The sequence below is a fragment of the Cataglyphis hispanica genome, chromosome 24 (genome assembly GCF_021464435.1).
Source record: "Cataglyphis hispanica isolate Lineage 1 chromosome 24, ULB_Chis1_1.0, whole genome shotgun sequence".
Classification (NCBI taxonomy): Eukaryota; Metazoa; Arthropoda; class Insecta; order Hymenoptera; family Formicidae; genus Cataglyphis; species Cataglyphis hispanica.
The window spans coordinates 18983-42379 of NC_065977.1; the positions used below are offsets into that span (position 1 = coordinate 18983).

Sequence of the window (23397 nt, forward strand, 5' to 3'; positions counted from 1 at the left end):
TTAATTTTCGTGCAAATATAAAGGTATCAAAGAATGAAAAATTACGAATTAAACGGCTGTAAGAATGTAAGATTGATTTATTCCATAGACGTAAATTTATATACAAAAGATGACGTATATGCTCGTATGACGATCGTTGATAAAAGATTTGCTGCCATGGATCAATAGTAATGATAGTAGTATTCGACTAACAGATCCAACTAAACAAAGCGATGCGGCAGTGAACGATACATCTTAGGGAAAGGTGTAGCAATAATAACAATAATAATAATGAATAGCATCGAGCGTAATTGTTTAGAAGCACTTGCGGTGAACGATGCCAGGGCCAGATTCGTCGTACTCTTGCTTGGAGATCCACATCTGTTGAAAAGTAGACAGCGAGGCCAGGATGGAACCACCGATCCATACGGAGTATTTTCTCTCGGGTGGAGCGATGATCTTAATTTTGATGGTAGATGGCGCGAGAGCGGTGATTTCCTTTTGCATACGATCAGCGATACCAGGATACATAGTGGTACCACCGGAGAGAACGTTGTTGGCATAGAGATCCTTACGGATATCGACGTCGCACTTCATGATGGAGTTGTAGACGGTCTCGTGAATACCGCAAGATTCCATACCCAAGAAGGAAGGTTGGAAGAGAGCCTCGGGAGTACGGAATCTCTCGTTACCGATGGTGATGACTTGACCATCAGGCAATTCGTAGCTCTTTTCGAGAGAAGTGCTGGCGGCAGCGGTGGCCATTTCCTGTTCAAAGTCCAGGGCGACATAGCAGAGCTTCTCTTTGATATCGCGAACAATTTCCCGCTCGGCCGTGGTGGTGAAGCTGTAGCCTCTTTCGGTAAGGATTTTCATGAGGTAGTCGGTAAGATCGCGTCCAGCCAAGTCCAAACGGAGGATGGCATGGGGAAGAGCGTAACCTTCGTAGATGGGTACGGTGTGAGAGACACCGTCACCGGAGTCCAAAACGATACCGGTGGTACGACCGGAAGCGTACAGGGAGAGGACGGCCTGAATAGCGACGTACATAGCTGGGCTGTTGAAGGTTTCGAACATAATCTGCGTCATCTTCTCGCGGTTAGCTTTCGGGTTCAGTGGTGCTTCGGTAAGGAGGACTGGGTGTTCCTCGGGAGCGACACGCAATTCGTTGTAGAAGGTGTGATGCCAAATCTTCTCCATGTCATCCCAATTAGTGATGATACCGTGCTCGATCGGATATTTCAGAGTCAAGATACCTCGTTTGCTCTGAGCCTCGTCGCCTACATAGCTATCTTTTTGACCCATACCGACCATGACACCCTGATGACGGGGTCGACCAACAATCGATGGGAAGACGGCGCGAGGAGCATCATCTCCGGCAAAACCGGCTTTGCACATACCGGAGCCATTGTCTACGACCAGGGCAGCTACTTCGTCATCACACATTATGGTTTTTTTTCGATTTCAACTTTCTGTAACAGAAATGATATTGATGTTTCTTAATTTGCGATTATTATTGCATTGATGTTTTAGATGATAATCGTTTTTGATTGAATGATACCTATCTGTAATCTCATTTTTATTTTATTATTGACATGTTAACACCATAGATTATTTTCGATTTTTTCAGAAAAGATTCACGTTATGCATTACACTAGCACTTTTTTATATAAAAAAGATTTGATTTGGAATTAATCTTGTAAATATGATAAAAATATAAAACAGTAAGTTTTATATCTTAATCATATTTACAAGATTAATTCCAAATCAAATCTTTTTTATAAGTATCATATTATTGTATTATATATAAAGATCAATAGAAAACAAAATTAAATTGAAAATTATATAGTCTACGCAAGAAACAAATATTGATATTATTGTTCTTCATTATTACATCAAGAATTGTGTATAATTAAAAAAATATCAACTGGATGAATAATTTTCTGATTAATACGATTTATTTAAGTCTTTCTTTCTCTCTTTCTGCGCAATACTTTTATATTTTATTTTAAAGATAATTTTTAAAAAACAAAAATAATGATAAAATTATAAAAAAGTTATTTTCTAATTAATAATAATAAAAATTGCAGGTTGCAGGAATTTCCCCCGGCATAAACGTTGCATAATACTTTACGAATGCAAATTCTAAATTGTTTCGAAACAAATTTCACTTTGAGAGAGGAATAATTGGTTATTTAAAAAATATAATTTGTTATCAGTTGTGGCAAATTATGAGTTATGTAAGTGGCGAATTTAGAGAATTTTTCGATAAAATTGTTGCACGATGCGTGAAGCCAGAATTGACCTAGTTGCCTATAAAGCGATAGGCAAAGCGGCCCCAGCGTCGCGACGCTATTTTTGTTCGACGCGTCGCTAACTTTAGCCGTACGGCCGATGGACGCTCCCTAATAAGTTCAAGCGACGATTATGGTGGTCGACACCGCCGCTGCCGCCGCCACAGCCGACGACGACAGATAAAACATAACGCCCCTCTGCAAGGCAGCGGCAAGCGTGCCAAAATTATGCCTGCCCCCGCGGAAAAGGAACTAACGTGATTGCACAGCCGAAAACCTCGACTCTATGATTATGAACACGATGACAAAGGGATGGCGGTAATGTTGGTTTAATATTAATGCTGTTTTTCATTCGTTCCTCGTATCTCGCTAGTTATAATTCTAGAAAGAGATGACTGTAAACTATGTTTAAAGTTCACCGACATTGAGGAAACTGATCTTTAGAAGAATGAGTAATTTTAGAAACCAACCGAGAAAAAAGCACAAGAGTGGGATTTACAGAGGATGAATCCTTTAATGGGCATGGAAGCAGCTACGAACAATATCGTAAATATCGCCAACTATAATTGGCTCGTTAAACATTTTTCAGCACAAGTAAGTAAAAAAAATTAATTAATAAAAAATAGTTTAATTTGTGGACATTAAAATGTTTCTAAGATTTTTTAAATGTTATAACATAATCTTTATATTTTGTAAAATTTTAATTGTACTTACAATTTTTTTTTAATATTGTGTGCATATGAATATTATATAATTATTTCTATCGTAATATGTGTGATAGTGATTTGTACAAGTTTACATCATAAAACATGTATATATAAAATAATATTTTTTTTAATCATATTTTTAGATAAATTTAATTTTAATATAATAAATAAATATCTTTTGGTACCTGCATGTGCTAGTAAGTACTCACAATAGACTTCTTTAGTATACTATTTATTTTGTCTTCGTAAATTATTTTTTATTTTAATTATTTTCGATTTTTATTGTTAGAGTTTTCACAGCCAATGGGTCATCACAATAGGCAACCAATATTGGCTGAGGAAAACCTAAGTAAAAAAAATCTAATTAAAACTAAAATAGGACTATACTTGTGTGTGGAATACTTTCTAGCATATGTATACTAATGGTCGAAAACTTGTATTTACTTATTGTATTATCATTACTTAGATCTAAGAAAACAAGCCGATAATTACACATACACATGCTATATCAAATTTAATTTTATATCTAATTTTTTCATATTTATAAAATTTTGCAAAGAAATAATGTATCAAATTTATTGCATTAATTAAACAATTTGTCTTGAAAAATATTTTCTCAACAGCAATTATTCTTCAACTACTATTTAACTGCTTGAAGGGAGATGTTAATATAATTAAGTTAGAAAGTTGATCAATGAATATTTTTAACTTTGTTATTTCTGACATTTTCAAATATTATTTAACGAGTAAAATATATGTTAAAACTGATAAATGTTAAATGTTTTACACATTTAGAAATGAAAATCTATTTGGATCGGGACAGATCTCGCTCACTGCACGTTATTAGGATGATGGATGTACGACACAATAATTATACGAGTGATTTGACAATATGCCAAGATTCGATCTCAATGGGTACAGATATGCTGCAAACTTGAATTTCTTTTGAGGAGTCGGCAGCAAACTGAAGACTTTTTCTTAGGTAAATAAGAAATAGCTAGATAAAATCTATGATATCTCGATTGTGATATTTCAAAAAAAAAAAAAAAAAAAGAAAACTATTAAACATTTCTAAATCAGTCTATCGATCAAAATTAAAAGAAATAAGGAGAAATAAATAACAAATATAAAAAATATGAACTGTAAATATGATCTGTAAATTCAATTAAATACCTCTAACAATAATTTAGATTCTGAAAATAATTGAAAACATTGCAAGCAAGATTCTTTGTTTTAAATATTATTAAATTTAAATGTTTTTAATTGTAGAGATGATTTTTTAATAATATTAAATGCTTATACTGCAAATTTAATTCTTGAACCTTGATTAAATATAAATGAGAATAATAATAAAGCTGTTACTTTGAAAATTGCTGGTTATCACGAATAATCCTTTTATGGTACAGCAACTTATCACTTTTGTTTGTTAATCACTATAATACGCGAATGTGTCGATAACATGTCTTCGATTGAGCAGACAGAAAGCGATTGTGTTCCTCAGAGAAGGAAAATATGTTAATATCCCGGCGATATAGCAGAAATTCGTGCGAAAATTTACTTAAAATTTACGTACCGTGCACGGGACAGAGGTGGAGCGGCGTCTGTGCCTTGGTGGCGTCGCGACGTCGATTATATGCTCTCGTCTGGACGCCCCCGCATTTTCGTGGGATGGTGCTTGCTCGACAGGCACGAAAAAGGCATCGCCTCGCTGGGCGTCGCGACGCTCGCCGAACTTAGGCGGCCGCAGCCCCTAAGCGGTTCGACGTATACGCTTTATCGCTTTGGAAATACTCCGTGGCGCGTTTCTGCGTTGTGCTTTGGAATTCCGGTCATTCCAACAAAAATTAAACCTAGTTGGTTAATTTCTTCTGCCTCTCTCTGGAAATCATTTGGACAAAAATTAATTATCGATAAAATTGACTTACGGTAATAATAACATTATATAATATAATAAAATTATATTTACATTAAAGTTTTTTCCTTTATTTTCATGAAAGATCGCATTTATGTAACAAGATAATTTTTTTAATATAATTATTAAGTTAATATATTACATCAAGGAATATATATATAGATTTATCGAGAGAATACATTGAGAAAACTTTATTTTCGGATCAATATCAATTTTGACTCGATATCAATAATCACCAAATTATTAGCAAAAATTATCTTATTATTTCTATTATGTCTATAATCTTGCATTTAAGTAATATTCGCTTATTTGAATCATATACTTACATGAAAAAATATTTTCATATGGCTATTCTGAATAGATCATTTTACAAAAATATCCCAGAATTTTCTTCAATATCATGCAATATATGCAATATATATATATATATATATATATATATATATATATATATATATATAAACCGTTTTATATCATTTTTCTGAAAACATGGCTTTATAAAAGAAATACAGTATAAGAATTTGATATATTAGAATCTTATGACACATTCACATCACTATCTTTTTTCATTTATAAATTTAGCTTAAAATAGTAATTACAATTGTAATTATATACGTGGAACTTTCTTGGAAAATAATCATCTCATACATCGTGTTCATATATTAATAAACAGAAAACGTAAGGATATCGAAAAAGTCTCGATAGCAAGTAATGCTCTAACGAATATTAAGGAGGTAGCAGAAATACTTTGAGATTACGCGATGTGACCAAAATAAACTGTATCTTCTTCGCAAGAGCTTTTATCGCAAACATTCTCATTCCTAAATATCAATGAGCATTCAAGCAAGTTTATAACAGATTTCTAGAAATGACAAAGTCTGATAATTCGTAACAACCGGAAACAGATACATTTCTTCGCATTTTTTAAATAAGTATTAGACATTTAATCGATGATTTAGATGAATGAGTCAATGTAGAAGTGATACACGCAAAAATTCTTGTTATGGAAGCAGAAGTTAATAAGTAAAAAAAAATTATATAGTAGAAAATTAGTTTAAAATGGAAGATATCAGGCAAAGATTATTCTCATCGCGATTATAATCTACACAATAAGAGTTATTTTAAAACTTTGCAAATCTTTATTTTGTCATGATCAAAGATAAAGCTAGACACGGGAATTATACAATAAGACTAATATAATCGCGAAACGAAGAAAATACCAAATTGCACTATTAAACTTTAATAACATTATTAAGTAATATTTGGGACAAAGTAAACGAAATGTATAAGTAAGTTTTTTTGCTTTTCTTTCAATTATGATTAAAAAGATAAAAAAAAAATAAAAAAAGGAAAGACTATTTTGTATATTTATATATACTTTCAATAGATCTAAAATAAGCAACAATTTTTCGTGTTCTAAATATAAACTTCGCAAGTGGTAAAAAAATAACATTTTCAGGTGCAGTTATTTAAAATTTATGTAATTATACAACGACATACATGTGGAAAGAAATTTGACAAAATGAATGGCCTGAGAAATTGTTTGTGAGGAGGAAGTGCTATGCCAAAAGTATGCCATAAATCAAATATGCAAGATACGTGAGGTAATGTAAAAGATTATATAATAATAACGAGTGTGGTGTGACATAATGTATATTTGACTTGACTTTGACATCGTATATAACAATATTTATAATAATATAGTATAATATTTACAAAATAAGTTAAAGTATAGAAGTACACATCAGTAGAGCTTAATTGCTTTAGTTAGCAGACTGGACAATTATATGTAATACGTATTGAGAGATAGATTTCTTGGACGATGATGAAGGACGCTCGCGCGACAGTGAATACAGCGCGACCTTCCCGAAGTAGTCTCGAAATTCGTTGCCAAGCACAACGTTGTCATCAAGATCCTTGATATCCTTACATGCCCTTACACTTCTGTCCAGAATGTTCCTTTCGCGATAGAAAGATGCACCTGGTCTCTCCTCTACGTATCCCTTCAAGGCTTTCCGATGCTTGACTACGTCCAGGCTACAACGAGCAAAATCCTGTGACGAGAGTCAATATCATCGACCGTTACCTCGGCCATGATGATAATGCCAAGTGAGTAATGATGTCGCGCGCAGTTTTACGAAAGACTGAGGCGATAAAGATAATCAGCCAGGCCGTTATTATTTGCATAACAATGAGCGAGGCGTGATGATGACAATTTGATGAGATCCCATAATGATTGAAAGTCGATGATGATATTTCTTGTAGCAGCTTGATTGCTTGGGGCAGAATGTCCTGCTAGTTACGCGTTCTTCCTGAAGTAGGACGATATTCTTTCGACAAAGATTGCATCGTTATGTCAATGATCGTGTAACGACGCGCTTAGAAACATTTGCGGTGGACAATACCAGGGCCGGACTCATCGTACTCTTGCTTGGAGATCCACATCTGCTGGAAGGTGGACAAAGAGGCCAAGATAGAACCGCCGATCCATACGGAGTATTTCCTCTCGGGTGGAGCGATGATCTTAATTTTGATGGTAGAAGGCGCGAGAGCGGTGATTTCCTTTTGCATACGATCAGCGATACCAGGATACATGGTGGTACCACCAGAAAGAACGTTGTTGGCATAAAGATCCTTACGGATGTCGACGTCACACTTCATGATGGAGTTGTAGACAGTCTCATGGATACCGCAAGATTCCATACCCAGGAAGGAAGGCTGGAATAGAGCCTCGGGTGTACGGAACCTCTCGTTACCGATGGTGATGACTTGACCATCAGGCAATTCGTAGCTCTTTTCGAGAGAAGTGCTGGCGGCAGCAGTGGCCATTTCCTGTTCAAAGTCCAGGGCGACATAGCAAAGTTTTTCCTTGATGTCGCGGACAATTTCTCGCTCGGCCGTAGTAGTGAAGCTGTAACCTCTCTCGGTGAGGATTTTCATGAGGTAATCGGTAAGATCGCGTCCGGCCAAGTCCAAACGGAGGATGGCATGGGGAAGAGCGTAACCTTCGTAGATGGGCACGGTATGAGAAACACCGTCGCCGGAGTCCAAAACAATACCGGTAGTACGACCGGAAGCATACAGAGAGAGGACGGCCTGAATAGCGACGTACATAGCTGGGCTGTTAAAGGTTTCGAACATAATCTGTGTCATCTTTTCGCGGTTAGCTTTCGGGTTCAGTGGTGCTTCGGTAAGGAGGACTGGGTGTTCCTCGGGAGCGACACGCAATTCGTTGTAGAAGGTATGATGCCAGATCTTCTCCATGTCATCCCAATTAGTGATGATACCGTGCTCGATCGGATATTTCAAAGTCAGGATACCTCGTTTGCTCTGAGCCTCGTCGCCTACGTAGCTATCCTTTTGACCCATACCGACCATGACACCCTGATGACGAGGTCGACCAACGATCGAGGGGAAGACAGCGCGCGGTGCATCGTCTCCGGCAAAACCGGCTTTGCACATGCCGGAGCCATTGTCTACCACAAGAGCGGCTACTTCGTCGTCACACATTTTGCTGCTGCTTTAGTTTCTCTGTAAAAAAAATATTATTTCGGTTTAGCTCGTTGTATCTAACAGAAATTAATGGATATGTTGATTTGTAGACTGTTTTTTTTATTTTAAACTTATAATGCGTTTTATTGATTTTTTTTAACTCGATATTTATTTATAGCTTTACATAATTATATAATATATCTTTGTTTAATATAACCCAAATAAGCCCAAATTGCAATTACATACTGATTTCTTAAAAGTATAACCCGATATTGATTATTTAAACTAATTGTATTTTAATTTTCAGGAATATTATAGAAGCATTTTAAAAGAAATAATAAGAATTTCAATAGAATGACAATGTCTTCTTTTCGAGTAAAAACGCATTAAACGGATATTTCTTATACTTTTTCAAAAATTCTGAATTATTCTAACTACGAGATATAAATAAAAAATCGATTGAAACATCGTTATTCTTCAAGTTCATCATTGAATAAAGGTGTTCAAAGTATCAAATTAAGATATTTAATTAAATGTACTAATTATTCAACATTTACGTAATTGATTATTATAAATTATTTTTTTAATAATATATATAATTTTTTTAATAATATGTAAAAATTTTTCTTTCTTAAAGATTTTTTTAATAATATGTAAAATTTTTTTCCTTCTTCGTTAATTTACTGAATAATAACACAACATTGCTTCAGTCGACACTTCAAAATCAATCCAATCTCTTTTTTATCGAACTACTCGATCTGACGTAAACGCAATGCCGCAATTAAACTTGTCCTTTTGATCAAAATCCTCTGTTCTTTATACACAAATGTGTTTCACAGACTTTTCCTTTCTCTCGAGATCCTCGAATCGATCTCTTCACCGGCACTTTTGTGGTTTCTATAATTCGCGCGCAAACTTCCAAGTGACCACAAGCATAAGCACGAAGAACGAAAACGCTGATTTTTGCTACTAACCGTGGGGTGGGTTGTGAATTGACGGGCGGCTGAGGTGCGGCTGAGGCCCGAGGGCGTCGCGACGCCAGATATAACGTCCGCGGTGCGATGCGCGACGCTACCGAAGATGGGCACGCGGGACGCCTCCAGGGCTGGCCAGCGACGCTGCCCACGCTTCGCATCTAGGCATGAAGTGGGTGGTGGATACATATACACACGACTAGGAAGCTTTTGGACGAGAACGGCGGCGACGCGGTTCGCGATGCGCGTCGCGACGCGTCAGTTCTCGTCATCATCGTTCTCCTCCTTTTCTTCCCTCGTCTTTTCTTCATCTTCTTGTTCGCGCTCTCTTGGAAATCTCTGCGGAACGGTCGACATCTCCTAATCTAGACATTAACGCGGACCATTGCCAATCGCTCGTTGCAATTATCTGTTCTTCGACTACCATGACTCTTGTCGAACGATAATCTTTCTCGCGATTCGATAAGGGTCTTTAATTGGATGATCAAATGTGCAATTTGCAAGTTTATATAATTTGATTTTTTTTTTTTGAAAGAATATGACAAATAGCAGAGAATTCTCGTGTTTAAAAACAGATATATTCTGGTGTTATAAAGGATTTAAAATATATATTGTGTGCCTATAATGAATACAGTGTATATTTTCATCGTTTCATTTCTTATAGATCATCGTTTTCTTCTTCTTTGACTTCGGCTTCTCGTGGTCGTTCTCCGAATTGCCGAGTTGCTTTTGGCATACGCCGGAAATCCCCGATGCTTCGCGGCGCTCCTGAAAATACTCTCTCATGACCAAATCAGGCTATTAACGCGAGACGCTGTATTCCTTTGATGTACGAAGTACTATGATACTTGAAGAATCTATATTACATTGAAAAATATAGAAGAGAGGAATAAATCCTAAACTAAGAAAGGCTTTATTTCCATCAAGAAAAGCCGCATTTTTTTCGTCTGATCTAATGAAGCGTTTAAACATTGCAACTTTGCATCACTTACATGACTGTGACTGTGCTCTAAGGTATTTAGACAAATTGCCAATTGGCATTTAATTCATTCGTACATGCATATGTACACATAATGAAGCGTTATATGCTTGTCGTACGTAATAATTCATTCCTCTTTCGGCGAGGAAAAAAAGTACATAAAACAAGAGAGAGAGAGAGAGAGAGAGAGAGAGAGAGAGAGAAAGAATAAAGCGCTAAGAATAAATCCCGACGACTTGAGATTTAATCCTCACTCTAATCTACTCAATAGACGGAAAAATTGTATATGATAAAACTACCGTGAAAAGAATAGTTTTATATTTTTAATATGATTTTTGAATTTTGTTAATTGCATTCCTTTTTTTACATGAAAATGTTGAAAGAAATTTCTGTTATGTAATCTATGGCACAATCAATGTGTATTACTTTGTCAAGATTTAATATCAACTTTAATCAATGATTTTAGATTTTAGATTTAAGATTATTTTAAGATAACTTTTGTTCAAAATAAAGCAATTTATATGTTTGACATATGTTCTACATAATTTATTTGTACATTTGCAAAAAAATATCTATATTTCTTTCGAGAATAGATTTTCAATGAATATTTTCTTTTAATTTTTATCATAAATAAATTAATAATTAAGATCTATTTTAATGAGCACTTGCCGGAAGCTCGATTCAAAGTACTCCGATCTCTCTTTTAAATCACTAGACAATTAGATTGTCCAATTTGTTGCCTGGTGATAGATCAATGAAGCGTTATATAAAATCATAAGTGTGACGCGTAGACACATACATAAATTCTATAGATCTTATATTTTTAATCTTTGTGAAATCTAGTCAGCCTTGTTTTTCAGCGCAAACCAAATTCATACGTGTAATATAATTTCAACGAAACAAAAAACGGAAATATCCGGAATATGGTAGCAAAATGGCTCTCACAATAATAATATTCTACGTCAAGAGAATTTAATTTAATCATAGAATATATATATATATATATATATATATATATATATATATATATATATGCGAGCAGTGTCCAACAAATTTTAATAATTATTAAAATATATTATAAAAAGTTTTCTAATTTAATATATATTGTTTTGAATATATAAAAAAAAATGAAATAATTATAATATATTCAAACATTTACAATATATTTTTAGTAAAATAAGGAGATTGTTGCAAATCAAATCTATTTTGTATCATCGCACATGAGCAACTAAATAGAGCAACTAACACGCGATTATACTTGACATGAGTATAATTAGAAAAGACTTCTTTACGCATAATGAGCAGCCGTTTCTTCTAGTATTTTATTAAACTAAAAAAATATTCTCCTTAGACGGACTCGGTTTTTTAGCATCTTATATTTTTAGACACCTAGTAAAAATCTTCCAAGATCTTATCTAGAGGCCAAGAGAAAATATTTACGCTTACAACCTGAATAAATATTCAATCTGAGAGCTACAGTTAATTTATTTTACGACGTTCTTGACATTGAACATTGCCAATCAATATCGTATAGATGATCTTCTACTATATTATATGGAACTCGATGCTTCTTTCATCTTAATTAATTCTTTTTAATGGAAAGTGCGATGCGGTTACATTCCTGCCAGATGTTTTGAAAAGATATGTTTCCATTAATGCCACAATATCTTTCATTCAAACAAATTTATTTATTAATGTTGTTTTTTAAATTTAAATTTACATTATTATGATCTCACCGTCTAATATCAAAAAGCGAAAATTTCCATTACCTATTATTTTCGTAAATTTGTATTTTGTATCACGCAAATATAGAAAAAATATAAATTTACGTTAAAAATGTCCACGTATCCCTCTCTAGAAAAAAGCATATTATTGACATATTATTGCTTCTTTTTCGCGATGCTGATTGATTCTCTCGCTGTGTTTCATGAATAGCTCATCATGGAGATCGCATATTTTGACAGTTCGTACAATTTGACAATTCAATGTCTTATGATAATTAAGAAATAATTTATATAAATAAATTCAAGGTTTTTTTAGATAAGCTTTAAAATTGCTGTAATAATTTTTAATATTTATAAATAAATTAAAATATTTTGTGTTATATTCAATTTTTAGCGATAAATCACAGACATAAAGAAAACATTTCTAAAAAATAATAAGCGTTTAGCTTCTTAATAATGTTTAGACAATATTTGAACAAAATTCACTTTATATATACACACACAACGTTGTTATTAGATTTTTAAAGTTAATATTATCCAAATATTGTTTAAACATTATTAAGTAGCTAAACATTTTTTATTTTTTATGAATGTTTTCTTTATTTCTGCGATTTGTTATTGTAAATAGAATATAGATATTCTAATCTATTTATAAATATTAAAAATTATAAAAATGGTTTTAAAGACTTACTTAAAAAGAATTTTAAATTTATTTACATAAATAATTTTTTAATTATTATAAGACATTGAATTGTCAAGCTCTACAAACTATCAAAATATGCAACGATGACATAATATTGATAAGGACATTTGCTTATGTTAATTGTAATTAATAGATCACAATATACAAAATTTTCAATTTTACAATTGTATAAAAATTATATACAATAATGTTAATAACAAATAAAAAATAATATACATAGCACGTGCGTTTCGCACGTTGCATGTGATAATCTAATAGATGTAAAAAGAACAATATTTCTTTTTTCTGAGAGAAGACAAAGGATACTATTTTGCTCTCTCTCTCTCTCTCTCTCTCTCTCTCGAGATATTTAATATAATATATATATATATATATATATATATATATATATATATATATATTTTTTTTTATTTTATTTTAATTCTCTTGTTTTTTAAGCGCTTTCTAGTCTTGCAGTTTGACTTAAGTTTTATTGTATAATACGTGACTACCTCCGAAATTTCATATAATGAGCAACCTTTTATTCCGTGATCGTAACAGAAGCCCTTGAATCGATATCGAGTCCAGGATGTATAATATCCTCGACTCTCGAAAAAATATCGTCAATGAAGCGAAGAGAATATCGGAAAACATAGTAGTGCGTGCGGCAAGGACGCTCGCTTCTACGAATTCAAAATGTAAAGTTGATCAGGTAAAGACATTATGCTTTTACAACGGAGATTATTAATGCCGAGCCATTGGCTCATTTGTTTCAGCGATAAACAGTGACGAAAAAGGTGAAAGTTGCGAGACCTTATGAAAATTTTTGCTGCAATACTTTTTTCAAGGCTCGTTGGTTTATTATCGTCGAATATGTTACTTTATACGCAATCTGGAATTTATTCTATGTGCCAAAGCGATCACGGTATGAATATAATAGAGATTTGAGCGCGACAAAGATTTTGTGCAAAATTCTCGAAATCCTAAAGAAAAAGTATTCCGTTATGTATCCGATAGTTTTCAAATATTATGTAGATATGTAATAAATTACATATGTGAGAATGTGAATGTTTCTAATAATAAATAAATAAATAATAATATCAATAATTTATAGTACTGAAACAAAAGCTTTCAATTAATTTGCAATTATAATTAATTATTATATTCTTTTGCAGCATCTTCCTTTCTCGGTCTGAAAACATTGGAAATTCTGAGGAGCACGAAGGTTGAAGAAGAACACGATCGTTCAAGTCGATATATAAATTTGCGGCGGTAAAGGACAGGACACTCGGAATCAGGCAATCTAGGATCATGCTCGAATTTATCGGACATCGTAGGAGCACAATCGGATGCTGTTGGTGGAAGGAGGGGAAGTTTCATAAAAGATAACGTGTCTCGCTCACGGAGGTCAGTCGACGGTCGGCAGACTGTTGTGCATGCCTGTGGAGAACGCGCAAACATTCGCATTGAAAGTTGCTCGATTTTTTCCTTAATTAAAACCGCAAGAACGTGAAAGATTGACAAATCGATATGCTGCGCCTGTAAGTATTCCGCTAATAATTGATTAGCATACTGTTTGTTTTCACCATAAAGATTAATACAAAGATCGATAACGATCGATAACGTCACGAAAATAAATATAAGATACAGAGGAAAAATATGTGATGTATTACAGTGATTGATAACCTTAATTAAACATATCGTATATAATGTCATAGTAAAATATAGAGATAGATTGTACAATTGTGTTATATATACATATATGTGTGTGTGTGTGTGTGTGTTGTATATATTAATCATATATAAATCGTGATATTCTCTTTTTTAGTGTAGAAAAATTAATATCAATGTCCTTTTTTTCAAAATGTTTATTTAATATCGCTTAATCATTTCGTGTCGCTGATCTCGCGGAGTAAGGACGATTATCCACTTTCGATATACTTGTACGCGAGGTATTGTTGCCAGCATTTACGTCAAATATACCCGGATGCATGGCGACAATCGCTCACGATCTAACGAGTTAATGCACCGGACGCAAGTGCTCTTCGCGTCGCACTCCTGCACGTGACTTTGAAATCGCGCTGTTGTTTGACCTCGTCATTTAGGTCGAGAAGACGCTAGAAATGCTTCGAAGCATTACATTAATCAATCAGAATAAAGAAATCTTTGCTCTTTTTGTGCTAATTGGTCAATCAAGTGCTTCGAAGCATTTCTAGCATCTTCCCGATCGCAGCCTTAGTACTGCATTTTGTATTTCATTCGAACAATCGCATCCGAAGATCAAGAAATATCGCTGTCAAGCACAAACGAGGTAGTTTTATGTATTACACAAATTTATTATATAGCATAATTTAATTTATTATTAGTAAGATATCTCTCTCTCTCTCTCTCTCTCTCTCACTACTGGTAGCATATGATGATAATGATAAGATATAATATTATAGAAATTGGATATATCATGCAATGAATAGTAATCGCGCAAAAAAAAATGTTTATCAAACTTCATATCACTGTAAGTTTTATAGAGTAATCAATTGCTTAGAATGATAACCGATATCCTTCGAGATATTTAATATATGTCATCTCCAAACTTGAGATGAGAAACATTTCACATTATTTACAATTCTTTTAATTATTGACAATTAAACACATTATAATAACAATTAATGTAATAGATAACTCGAGATTATTATATAATATATATCGATTATTAATATTATTAATATATCGCATATTATCATGTCATTAGAGTTTTGGTAGCGGCAATCGTAAATTTGGTGGCGGCTAAGCCAACGGCAGAGGATCCAGTAGATCCCGTCGAGAATTCGCAAGCTGCTGCGGAGTTATTGCAGAATGCTCGGGATGTCTTGAAACGCATCGACGCGGAATACGCGAAATGGAGCAATAAGCAGAGCCTGGCTGGATGGAATTACGCGTCGAATCTGACGGACGAGAATCTGGCGGAGAAGCTGAACGTGTCCACGATGGCGGCGCGTGTTATGAAGCAGATCGCCGAAGAAGTGAATGCTTTTCCTTGGAGAGACTTAGAGGACGAGAATATCAAGAGACAATTCAACAAGCTCGGTTTACTCGGCGTCGCCGCACTTCCTGAAGACGTAAGAATATAAATAATGAGGAATAATCTAAATCAATGTCTTTAATATCTAATTATGAGAGTCTTTTGGGAAAAATTAAAGTGAAGAAGGAGATTTATTACAAATATTATTATCCTCTTCGCATGGCAATTTTTCTCAGAAGCGTCTAGATTAAACAAATATTAGCCGACTAATTAAAAGAACATAAAAATTAGATCGTAAAAGTACCATTAAAATGTGATTACAGAATTACAAAGAATTCGAATCAATCATCAGCCAGATGGAGAATATATACAGTACTGCGAAAATCTGCGACTACAAGAATAAGAGCAAATGCGATCTCGCGCTTGAGCCGGAAATCACTGAAATCTTGATGCGCAGCCGCGATCCTGAAGAATTAAAACACATTTGGATAGAGTGGAGGAAAGCTTCAGGCGAGCAGGTCAAATCTTTGTATCCCAAATACGTTGAATTGGCCAACACCGCGGCGAGACTCAATAACTTTTCCGATTACGCGGCGTACTGGATGAAGGATTATGAGGCCAACGACTTTCCCGAACAAATCGGTAAGATTCGCAAAATGTTATCTGTGTCTGTACGACGAAGCACTTGTAAAACATATGGGATATTTTCGCAGAAACCCTCTGGCAACAATTGAAACCATTGTACCTGCAGCTTCATGCTTACGTCCGGCGCGAACTCAGGAAGAAATATGGCGAGGACATTGTTTCCAAAGACGGTCCGATTCCAGCACACTTGTTGGGCAACACTTGGGCTCAGACATGGGCGAATATCGCGGATTTCACCGTACCATTTCCAGGCAAACAGTTGCCGGATGTTAGCGCTGCTTTAATCGAACAAGGTAGGTTTACGTTTTGATTCCCGAAATTCTACCACAACTCGATCTTGCACGGCCGATCTTCTGATTGCACTTATATTATAATAGCGTTATGTTATAATGCCTCGTAAATATTTCTACGAGCACAGATTACAACGCAACAAGCATATTCCGACTTGCCGAGAACTTCTTCAAGTCGATCAATCTGTCCGCCATGCCGGATACGTTCTGGAAAGAGTCGATCCTGCTGAAGCAGAAAGACGTAAACATGATTTGCCACGCGAGCGCGTGGGACTTTTATGACAGCAAAGATTTCAGGATTAAACAATGCACGCGTATCAACATGGAGGATTTGTTGACGGCGCATCACGAGATGGGTCACATCGAGTATTATTTGCAATACAAGGATCAGCCTACTGTCTTCAAAGAAGGCGCAAATCCTGGTTTTCACGAGGCAGTTGGCGACATCATCTCTCTCAGCGCGTCCACTCCCAGCCATCTCAAGAAGATTGGACTATTGAAGGACGATTCAACTGATCAAGAAGCATTGCTGAATCATCTCTATGTAAAGAGTCTCGACAAAATTGCTTTTCTGCCGTTCGCCTACATGATGGATCGATGGCGCTGGAATGTATTTCAAGGAAAAGTAACACCCGACAATTACAACTGTAATTGGTTAGTATCCTTGATTATGTGAGAGATTAAGTGAAAGATGTAGCAATCTCTGTTTTGCGAATAAAAATTTAACGAGTTTTTAAATATCAATTTTTAAAAATTTAAAGATTAAATTAAGATTAAATAAAGAGCTTTTTTACTTCAAAGGTGGTCACTTGCAGAGGAATACCAAGGTATTGAACCGCCACTGGATAGATCAGAAGAAGACTTTGATCCCGGCTCGAAGTATCATATAATCGCTGACGTTGAATACATAAGATACTATGTAAGCTTTATAATACAATTCCAGTTCCATAAAGCGCTGTGCACCAAGGCGAAGCAATATGATCCGATGAATCCAAACGCCAATCCATTGCATCAATGTGATATTTACGATAACAAGGATGCTGGAAACCTGTTGAAGTAAGTCTGAGTATTACAAAAATAATTCTCGAGATAATATGGACAATGACCGCATTTGTGTTAGATCTATGCTGGAGTTAGGTTCTTCGAAACCATGGCCAGATGCAATGGAGAAGATTGCAGGTCAAAGAAAAATGGACTCTACTGGACTTTTGGAATACTTCAAACCCTTAACAGATTGGCTGACGGAAGAAAATAAGAGAACTGATGAATATATTGGATGGAAATCTAGTAATAGACGTATGTATTATAGTTTCACTGAAGAAAACGTAAAAATAATTATTTTATTATTTATATTTTATATAAAATATTTATTTTAATTGAATTATTTCACTGATCGTTCTTTCATTTTAGGATGCGTACAGACGAGGGGAGAGCTTAGAATTACCGACGAACCTTCTGAATAATACATTTCCTCCATAGATACGGAAAAATAAAAATATATTTTGAAATAAGCAAGAGAGAACACATTGTGTAGTCATTATTTCGACACAGAATAAATAACAGGTGAAATATACACATCATGCCAGATTCATATATAAATGTTATTGTGATCGATTCGATTAAGCAAATGAACGAATGTTAGCAATATACCAATCTTGTTTCACGTTTTTCTCTAAATAAAATTTACATTCATTCTTTAATATTTTTATGTGCTCCTTATTTAGATTTATCGCGTCCCTTTCCACGCTTTTTAGCCGATTCGCTACTTCTTTTCGTCGATACAGTGCCTTTACTAGTACTAGCAGCAGTAGATTTCTTTGCCTATAATAGATTTTAAAATTATATAATCGTACTTTTTTTTATAAAATTGTCTCATAACAAAATTGTAGAAATAATTTTTAATGCTACCTTGATCATTTTGTCGGATTCAATACTGTCATCCTCTTCTTCATCATTTTCCTCTTCTATGAAATTCTCATCCTGCATGGATCTTTTCTTTGATGTAACATTACTGTTAATTGTATATGGCAACATAGGAGGATTCTTCTGATACGCTCGTGTGAACGCTGCTTTCACCTGAAAAAATATTGATATTTTAAAAAATATAATTATAATTAAAATATAATTATACATGTTTTAATTTTATAACACAAAACTATTGCAATAATTATTTTATATAATTATTATTTAATTATTTTAATATGAATATTTATTAATATTATACACATACTTTGCTATCAAGATTACTCGTAGAATCGCGAATTCCTGGCCAGAGAGAAATCTCTATTATTGAATCCAAGTCCTCTCTAAAAAAAATAAATAGCATTAATATATCTTCCAATGTATATTCAATGTAATTAAAATATATACCTTGTTAGATAATATTTTCCCATAATATTTATCGCTGCTTCAATACCATCCACCCCATTATCTATTAGAGGTTTTATAATTGCGTTCCGAATATGAACTAAGTAATCCATATTCAGTGCATCTTTACTTGCGCCCGTGGCTAATCGCGTATGCATCGTTAATTCTTGCATTAATCTAGAAATAACACATTTTTACATAACGATCAAAGTAGCGAATTGCTAATGAATGTAAAATAAAAATTTAGTACAGATACTACAGATATACCTATTAAATCTCGTCGTCTTAGAATTTCGTCCAAACCAGCTCGGAAAACGTACTAACGTATCAAGACTCCCCGACATTTCGCTAGTAGGAATAACGAATGAAAAACATGCATGCAACGGAAGCAAACTCCACATCATATTGCTTCTCATCATCTTCTCGACCAGATCTCCTTGGGATATATTGTCGGCCGCTCGAGCAATTTTATCCAGCCTCTGAAGACTGCAAATGTAGCAGAGTTCATTGGTCCTTGCTATTATATACATAAAGACAAGAATATATACTCACAGTGTCATTTGGGATAATCTGACACTCAGGTAATTTTCTTCTACGAAAAGTGGCACTATATTGTAATCGTGGAAATATAAATCAATCTTATCATTCAGATTCATCTTTTTCTGCTCTTCCGCGTTAAATGCCATTTTCACAACGTCAAATGGTCCGAGTTTGAAATTCTTATTCGAATGTTTTCTGTCGGTCGCCTCCACGTGAGGTGTACGACCACCGAGGAACTCAAGATGGTTTATCACTTGTCGAATATCGTAATTCGTTGATTCGATTAAACGATCAAGATCCTCTGTAGATATTTTAATATTTTCTTTAAAGCATAAAGACTTCATGGAGCTCTGTGGAGAGAAGTGATATACTATAATTGCATTAGATAAGGAACATCACTTGAATTTTGTAGATCATTCTTACCCTGATCTGCTCTACTCTGAGCTTGTGAAATCGCAAATCATAGCTATGCGTAGAAATGCTCTTCACCCTCGTGTTAAATCGGTCATTGCAGATACAGATAATTGGTACTTGGGTATTTTTTATTAAATTAAGTAGTTCTTGTAAACCACCGCGATCCTCGTTACCAGCCATGCCATCGACTTCATCCATTAATAGTACATGCTTGCTTGTGATCTTTTGTTTAGTATCTGTTGATATATTTACTGTGTTGAATGAAAAAATGACATAATTATTTCAAAATTTTGTATTACATGCTCACCTCCAGTGATGTAATCTTTCATTGTAGTATTGGATAATAACCCTGAGACTTCGTCTTTCAGGAGCATCTTGTTTCTCGTGTCAGAAGCATTAAATTCTATAAGATCATACCCCAATTCTTTACAAACAACCTGGACAGTTGTTGTTTTACCAACACCCGGTGGACCCGATAACAAAGCAGCTTTAAAACTTTGCCCATGAGTTTGTTTGCTATCTATTAAAATGAAAGCAAAATTAATCAAATTAATTTTCTTATTTTCTTATTTTCTAAAAGAAAGCATTGAAAAAAAAAAAAAGAAAAGCTATAAAAACTATCTTGATACAAAAATGCATGCACATTACGTACTGTTGTTTTTAAACTTCGGATCTTGGTGATTTTTATTCCAATCGCGCAACCACACATATAAGTTGTGTGCACAACTCTTATCTCCTTGTTGTCCTATTATTTGTTTCATAGTTTTAGGTCTATATTTTTCAACTAATGGTTGTGAGCTGATGAGCTTTGTAGTTGTCTAAAAAAATAATAATGGAACTATATTTTAATCTTTGTTAGATTTTATTTGATTTAATTATATTACTCACACACAAGTTTTGTCACACTGATGTCTAAGCTTACCTCTTGTGAATAATTGATTGCATCCAATGTCTGCTTTGATATCAATGATGACGTTTCCGTCTTTACAGATGAACATGGTGATTTTATTTTTTCCGAAAGATCGCATAAATCTGTTGATGTCGATTTTGTTTTCTCTGTTAGCGATTTATCTCCTTCAAATGTATTTAATATTTTTTTCACGTTGGATTTCGCCTTTGTTGTAACTAGTTTAACGTCTTCAGCTTTACCTTCCGGTCTTGTGCATATCATTTCCAGAAGATCGTCCTCGGATATTTGTTTGATACCCAGATTATTGGCCTAAAAAAAGATATATAAACAAAAAATGACAAGTATATGTCAAATGTATATATACGCAAATAAATACTTATGCAAATAAGTACTTTTGCCAATTTCGATGGACCAGCTTCATCTCCTACTATAATATAATTAACTTTTCCCGAAACAGTGTTCACAGTACGACCGCCGTATTTGCGTATCAAATCCTCAACTTCATTTCTCTCCAGGGAATCCAAAACACCAGTTAGCACAAAAGTTATACCAGCTAAACAATTTTGAGCACCCTATAATAAAACAAATATCAGATTTTTTTTTTATTTTATCAAAAAAATGGCTCCTTACAATACATTTCTTTCAAAACTATCTTTAATTGTTATAAATGAATGTAAACCTTACTATAGGAATCTCTTTTGAACCTGGATTTCTGGCGCCGCCTCTCTGAAGATATTTTTCATACATTGCAGCACGTTGTTTCTTCTTTTCTATTCTTTCTTCAAATAAATCCAACATTTTGGCTTTTTTCCTATCTGGTGATTGTTTTTTTATCTCTTCGTTTTCTTTTGCAGCAGATCTTGAGATATTTATTGCTAAATTGTTGAAGTTTAATTTTTTCGATTCATCATCACTACATTTACTCTTTGTATCTAAATCTTCATTAGAGCTAGAATTGTCTCTTTGCATTTTTAATTTCTCTTTTGAAGAAAGAGAAATCATTTTTGAATGTATATTATTTTTATTGGGAGATTTTTTCATCTCTTTAGTTTCTGACATATTTGTTTTATTTGTTTGATTATCTTTCAAAGAAGTATGTTTCTTGCTCTTATTAGAAATTATCTCTGTGAATATATTTTGTTACATTAAATTCTTGTTCGTTAATATTTATTTAACATTTAATAAATTCAACATACCTGTTTTAAATGCTTCATCAGAATTTTGAGATATATTTGCATTTTTAGTGCCATCTTTATCTCCTTTTGTATCCTCTATTATCATATCCTGCGAAGTATCCAACTGTTTAAGTACAGCATCAAAATCATCATCATTGTGAAATTCAGATTCCTATAAATCTCAGTATTATTTGTAGAATGCTTGATCTATATACTATACTTTGCCTATAATATTTACCAGTTTCTGTAGTTTTTGGCTCACTTTTTCATCTTCTACTCTCATTATTGGCCTTTTGCCAAACAGTTCACTAAAAGAGATTGTTTCACTTGGCTTTTCACTCTCATTTTTCTTATTTGCTTCCGATTTTGTAAAATTGTTTTTATTGTTCTTCTCAATTATATCATCATCAGAATCAGACAAGATAGAAACTTTTGTCATTTTTTTTCGTACAATCTAATTAATTATAATTTTGTATTACAAATAATAAAAAGAATATAAACAATTATAAATAAAATAATGCATAATATACATGCAAATAACATGGCATACCTTGTTGCGTTTTGCAGATGACTTTGATCTCTCTTCATCTTCGTCTGACGAAATTACACGCCTCTTTTGGGGTTTTGAAACGGATTCACTATTCCTTTTCTGAGAAGTGGCAACCGGTACAAAATAGGATCTTATATCCTGTAAAAGCGTATAATAATACATATATATGTTTCAAATCCGGAATAAATACAAAAAAATAATCTAATATTCATATCATTTTCATTACATACCCGCGGCATTTTTGCTGATATCGTGAGATATTTAGATCGTGTCTTCTATTTTATTGTACAGGTATAATTGATTGGCAATTTCACGATCGACGAGTTTCGGTTTTGCAGATTTAAAACAAAGTCATATAAATATATTTTTTTAGCAGCATATTCCTGCGAGGCAAGAAATTACGCCTTAACGTAATAGAGTATAGAGACTATAGAGTATTAGCGAATTCGATCATTTGCACTGCATCGCACTAGTGCATATTAAAGACTGCTATACATGTGAAGTTATCTAATAAAAAAGAATAATATAAACATTTTAAATAATTAAAATCCAATCATGATAAATTGTCATTTTATTTAACAGAACATACATTATTTTTTCATCATCAAAATCTTTATATATTATATCATTGTATTCATATACTTCATAAATAGCGGCCTTTAATGTGCACTGGTGTGATGTAGTGCAAGTGACCGAATTCGCTATATGATACATCATACATCTATAGATGATATGTCCATAGAT

At 33.7% G+C, this 23397-nt stretch overlaps 4 protein-coding genes and 1 long non-coding RNA gene across 6 annotated transcripts; 2 read left to right on the forward strand and 3 right to left on the reverse strand.

Annotated features, from left to right (window-relative positions):
• Nucleotides 1-48: 48 nt before the first annotated feature.
• LOC126858110 (actin-5, muscle-specific) lies at nt 49-4715 on the reverse strand. The gene is made up of 2 exons (XM_050608159.1): nt 4554-4715; nt 49-1451 (listed from the first exon to the last, which is right to left on the reverse strand). Exon 2 carries the CDS (start codon nt 1423-1425, stop codon nt 295-297), a length of 1131 nt encoding a protein of 376 aa, XP_050464116.1. The 5' UTR covers nt 1426-1451; nt 4554-4715; the 3' UTR covers nt 49-294.
• Nucleotides 1799-6839, forward strand: LOC126858112 (uncharacterized). Its single transcript, XR_007688610.1, has 3 exons — nt 1799-2867; nt 3776-3962; nt 6352-6839. It is a non-coding gene; the product is annotated as an uncharacterized LOC126858112 (long non-coding RNA).
• On the reverse strand, nt 6528-9518 carry LOC126858109 (actin-5, muscle-specific). The gene is made up of 2 exons (XM_050608158.1): nt 9359-9518; nt 6528-8423 (listed from the first exon to the last, which is right to left on the reverse strand). The coding sequence occupies exon 2, from the start codon at nt 8400-8402 to the stop codon at nt 7272-7274; it is 1131 nt and encodes a 376-aa protein (XP_050464115.1). The 5' UTR covers nt 8403-8423; nt 9359-9518; the 3' UTR covers nt 6528-7271.
• A 4400-nt stretch (nt 9519-13918) lies between these two features.
• On the forward strand, nt 13919-18397 carry LOC126858107 (angiotensin-converting enzyme-like). The gene is made up of 8 exons (XM_050608157.1): nt 13919-14284; nt 15493-15859; nt 16086-16404; nt 16476-16700; nt 16826-17351; nt 17499-17753; nt 17818-17993; nt 18108-18397. The coding sequence occupies exons 1-8, from the start codon at nt 14274-14276 to the stop codon at nt 18158-18160; spliced, it is 1932 nt and encodes a 643-aa protein (XP_050464114.1). The 5' UTR covers nt 13919-14273; the 3' UTR covers nt 18161-18397.
• On the reverse strand, nt 18206-23310 carry LOC126858106 (replication factor C subunit 1). Of its 2 annotated transcripts, none has more exons than XM_050608156.1 (17): nt 23243-23310; nt 22884-23160; nt 22654-22791; nt 22342-22557; nt 22125-22212; nt 21613-22052; nt 21321-21500; nt 20941-21237; nt 20671-20836; nt 20326-20538; nt 20028-20254; nt 19617-19954; nt 19332-19550; nt 19068-19241; nt 18928-19003; nt 18606-18773; nt 18206-18518 (listed from the first exon to the last, which is right to left on the reverse strand). In XM_050608156.1, exons 2-17 carry the CDS (start codon nt 22890-22892, stop codon nt 18414-18416), a joined length of 3054 nt encoding a protein of 1017 aa, XP_050464113.1. In that variant the 5' UTR covers nt 22893-23160; nt 23243-23310; the 3' UTR covers nt 18206-18413. The 2 variants fall into 2 exon arrangements, with proteins under 2 accessions (XP_050464113.1, XP_050464112.1); XM_050608155.1 differs by having other exon boundaries at nt 22125-22275; nt 23243-23309.
• Nucleotides 23311-23397: the final 87 nt, after the last annotated feature.

What these genes read in the sequence shown, in the direction of transcription:
- LOC126858110 (XM_050608159.1), bottom strand. Translation starts at nt 1,425, where the DNA reads ATGTGTGATGACGAAGTAGCTGCCCTGGTCGTAGACAATGGCTCCGGT.
- LOC126858109 (XM_050608158.1), bottom strand. Translation starts at nt 8,402, where the DNA reads ATGTGTGACGACGAAGTAGCCGCTCTTGTGGTAGACAATGGCTCCGGC.
- LOC126858107 (XM_050608157.1), top strand. An exon ending in TCGCCGCACTTCCTGAAGAC is followed by an intron (nt 15,860 to 16,085) that starts GTAAGAATATAA and finishes ATGTGATTACAG; the next exon opens with AATTACAAAGAATTCGAATC. An exon ending in CGACTTTCCCGAACAAATCG is followed by an intron (nt 16,405 to 16,475) that starts GTAAGATTCGCA and finishes ATATTTTCGCAG; the next exon opens with AAACCCTCTGGCAACAATTG.
- LOC126858106 (XM_050608155.1), bottom strand. An exon ending in TGATGAAGCATTTAAAACAG is followed by an intron (nt 22,053 to 22,124) that starts GTATGTTGAATT and finishes ATATATTCACAG; the next exon opens with AGATAATTTCTAATAAGAGC. An exon ending in AATCCGACAAAATGATCAAG is followed by an intron (nt 18,519 to 18,605) that starts GTAGCATTAAAA and finishes AATCTATTATAG; the next exon opens with GCAAAGAAATCTACTGCTGC.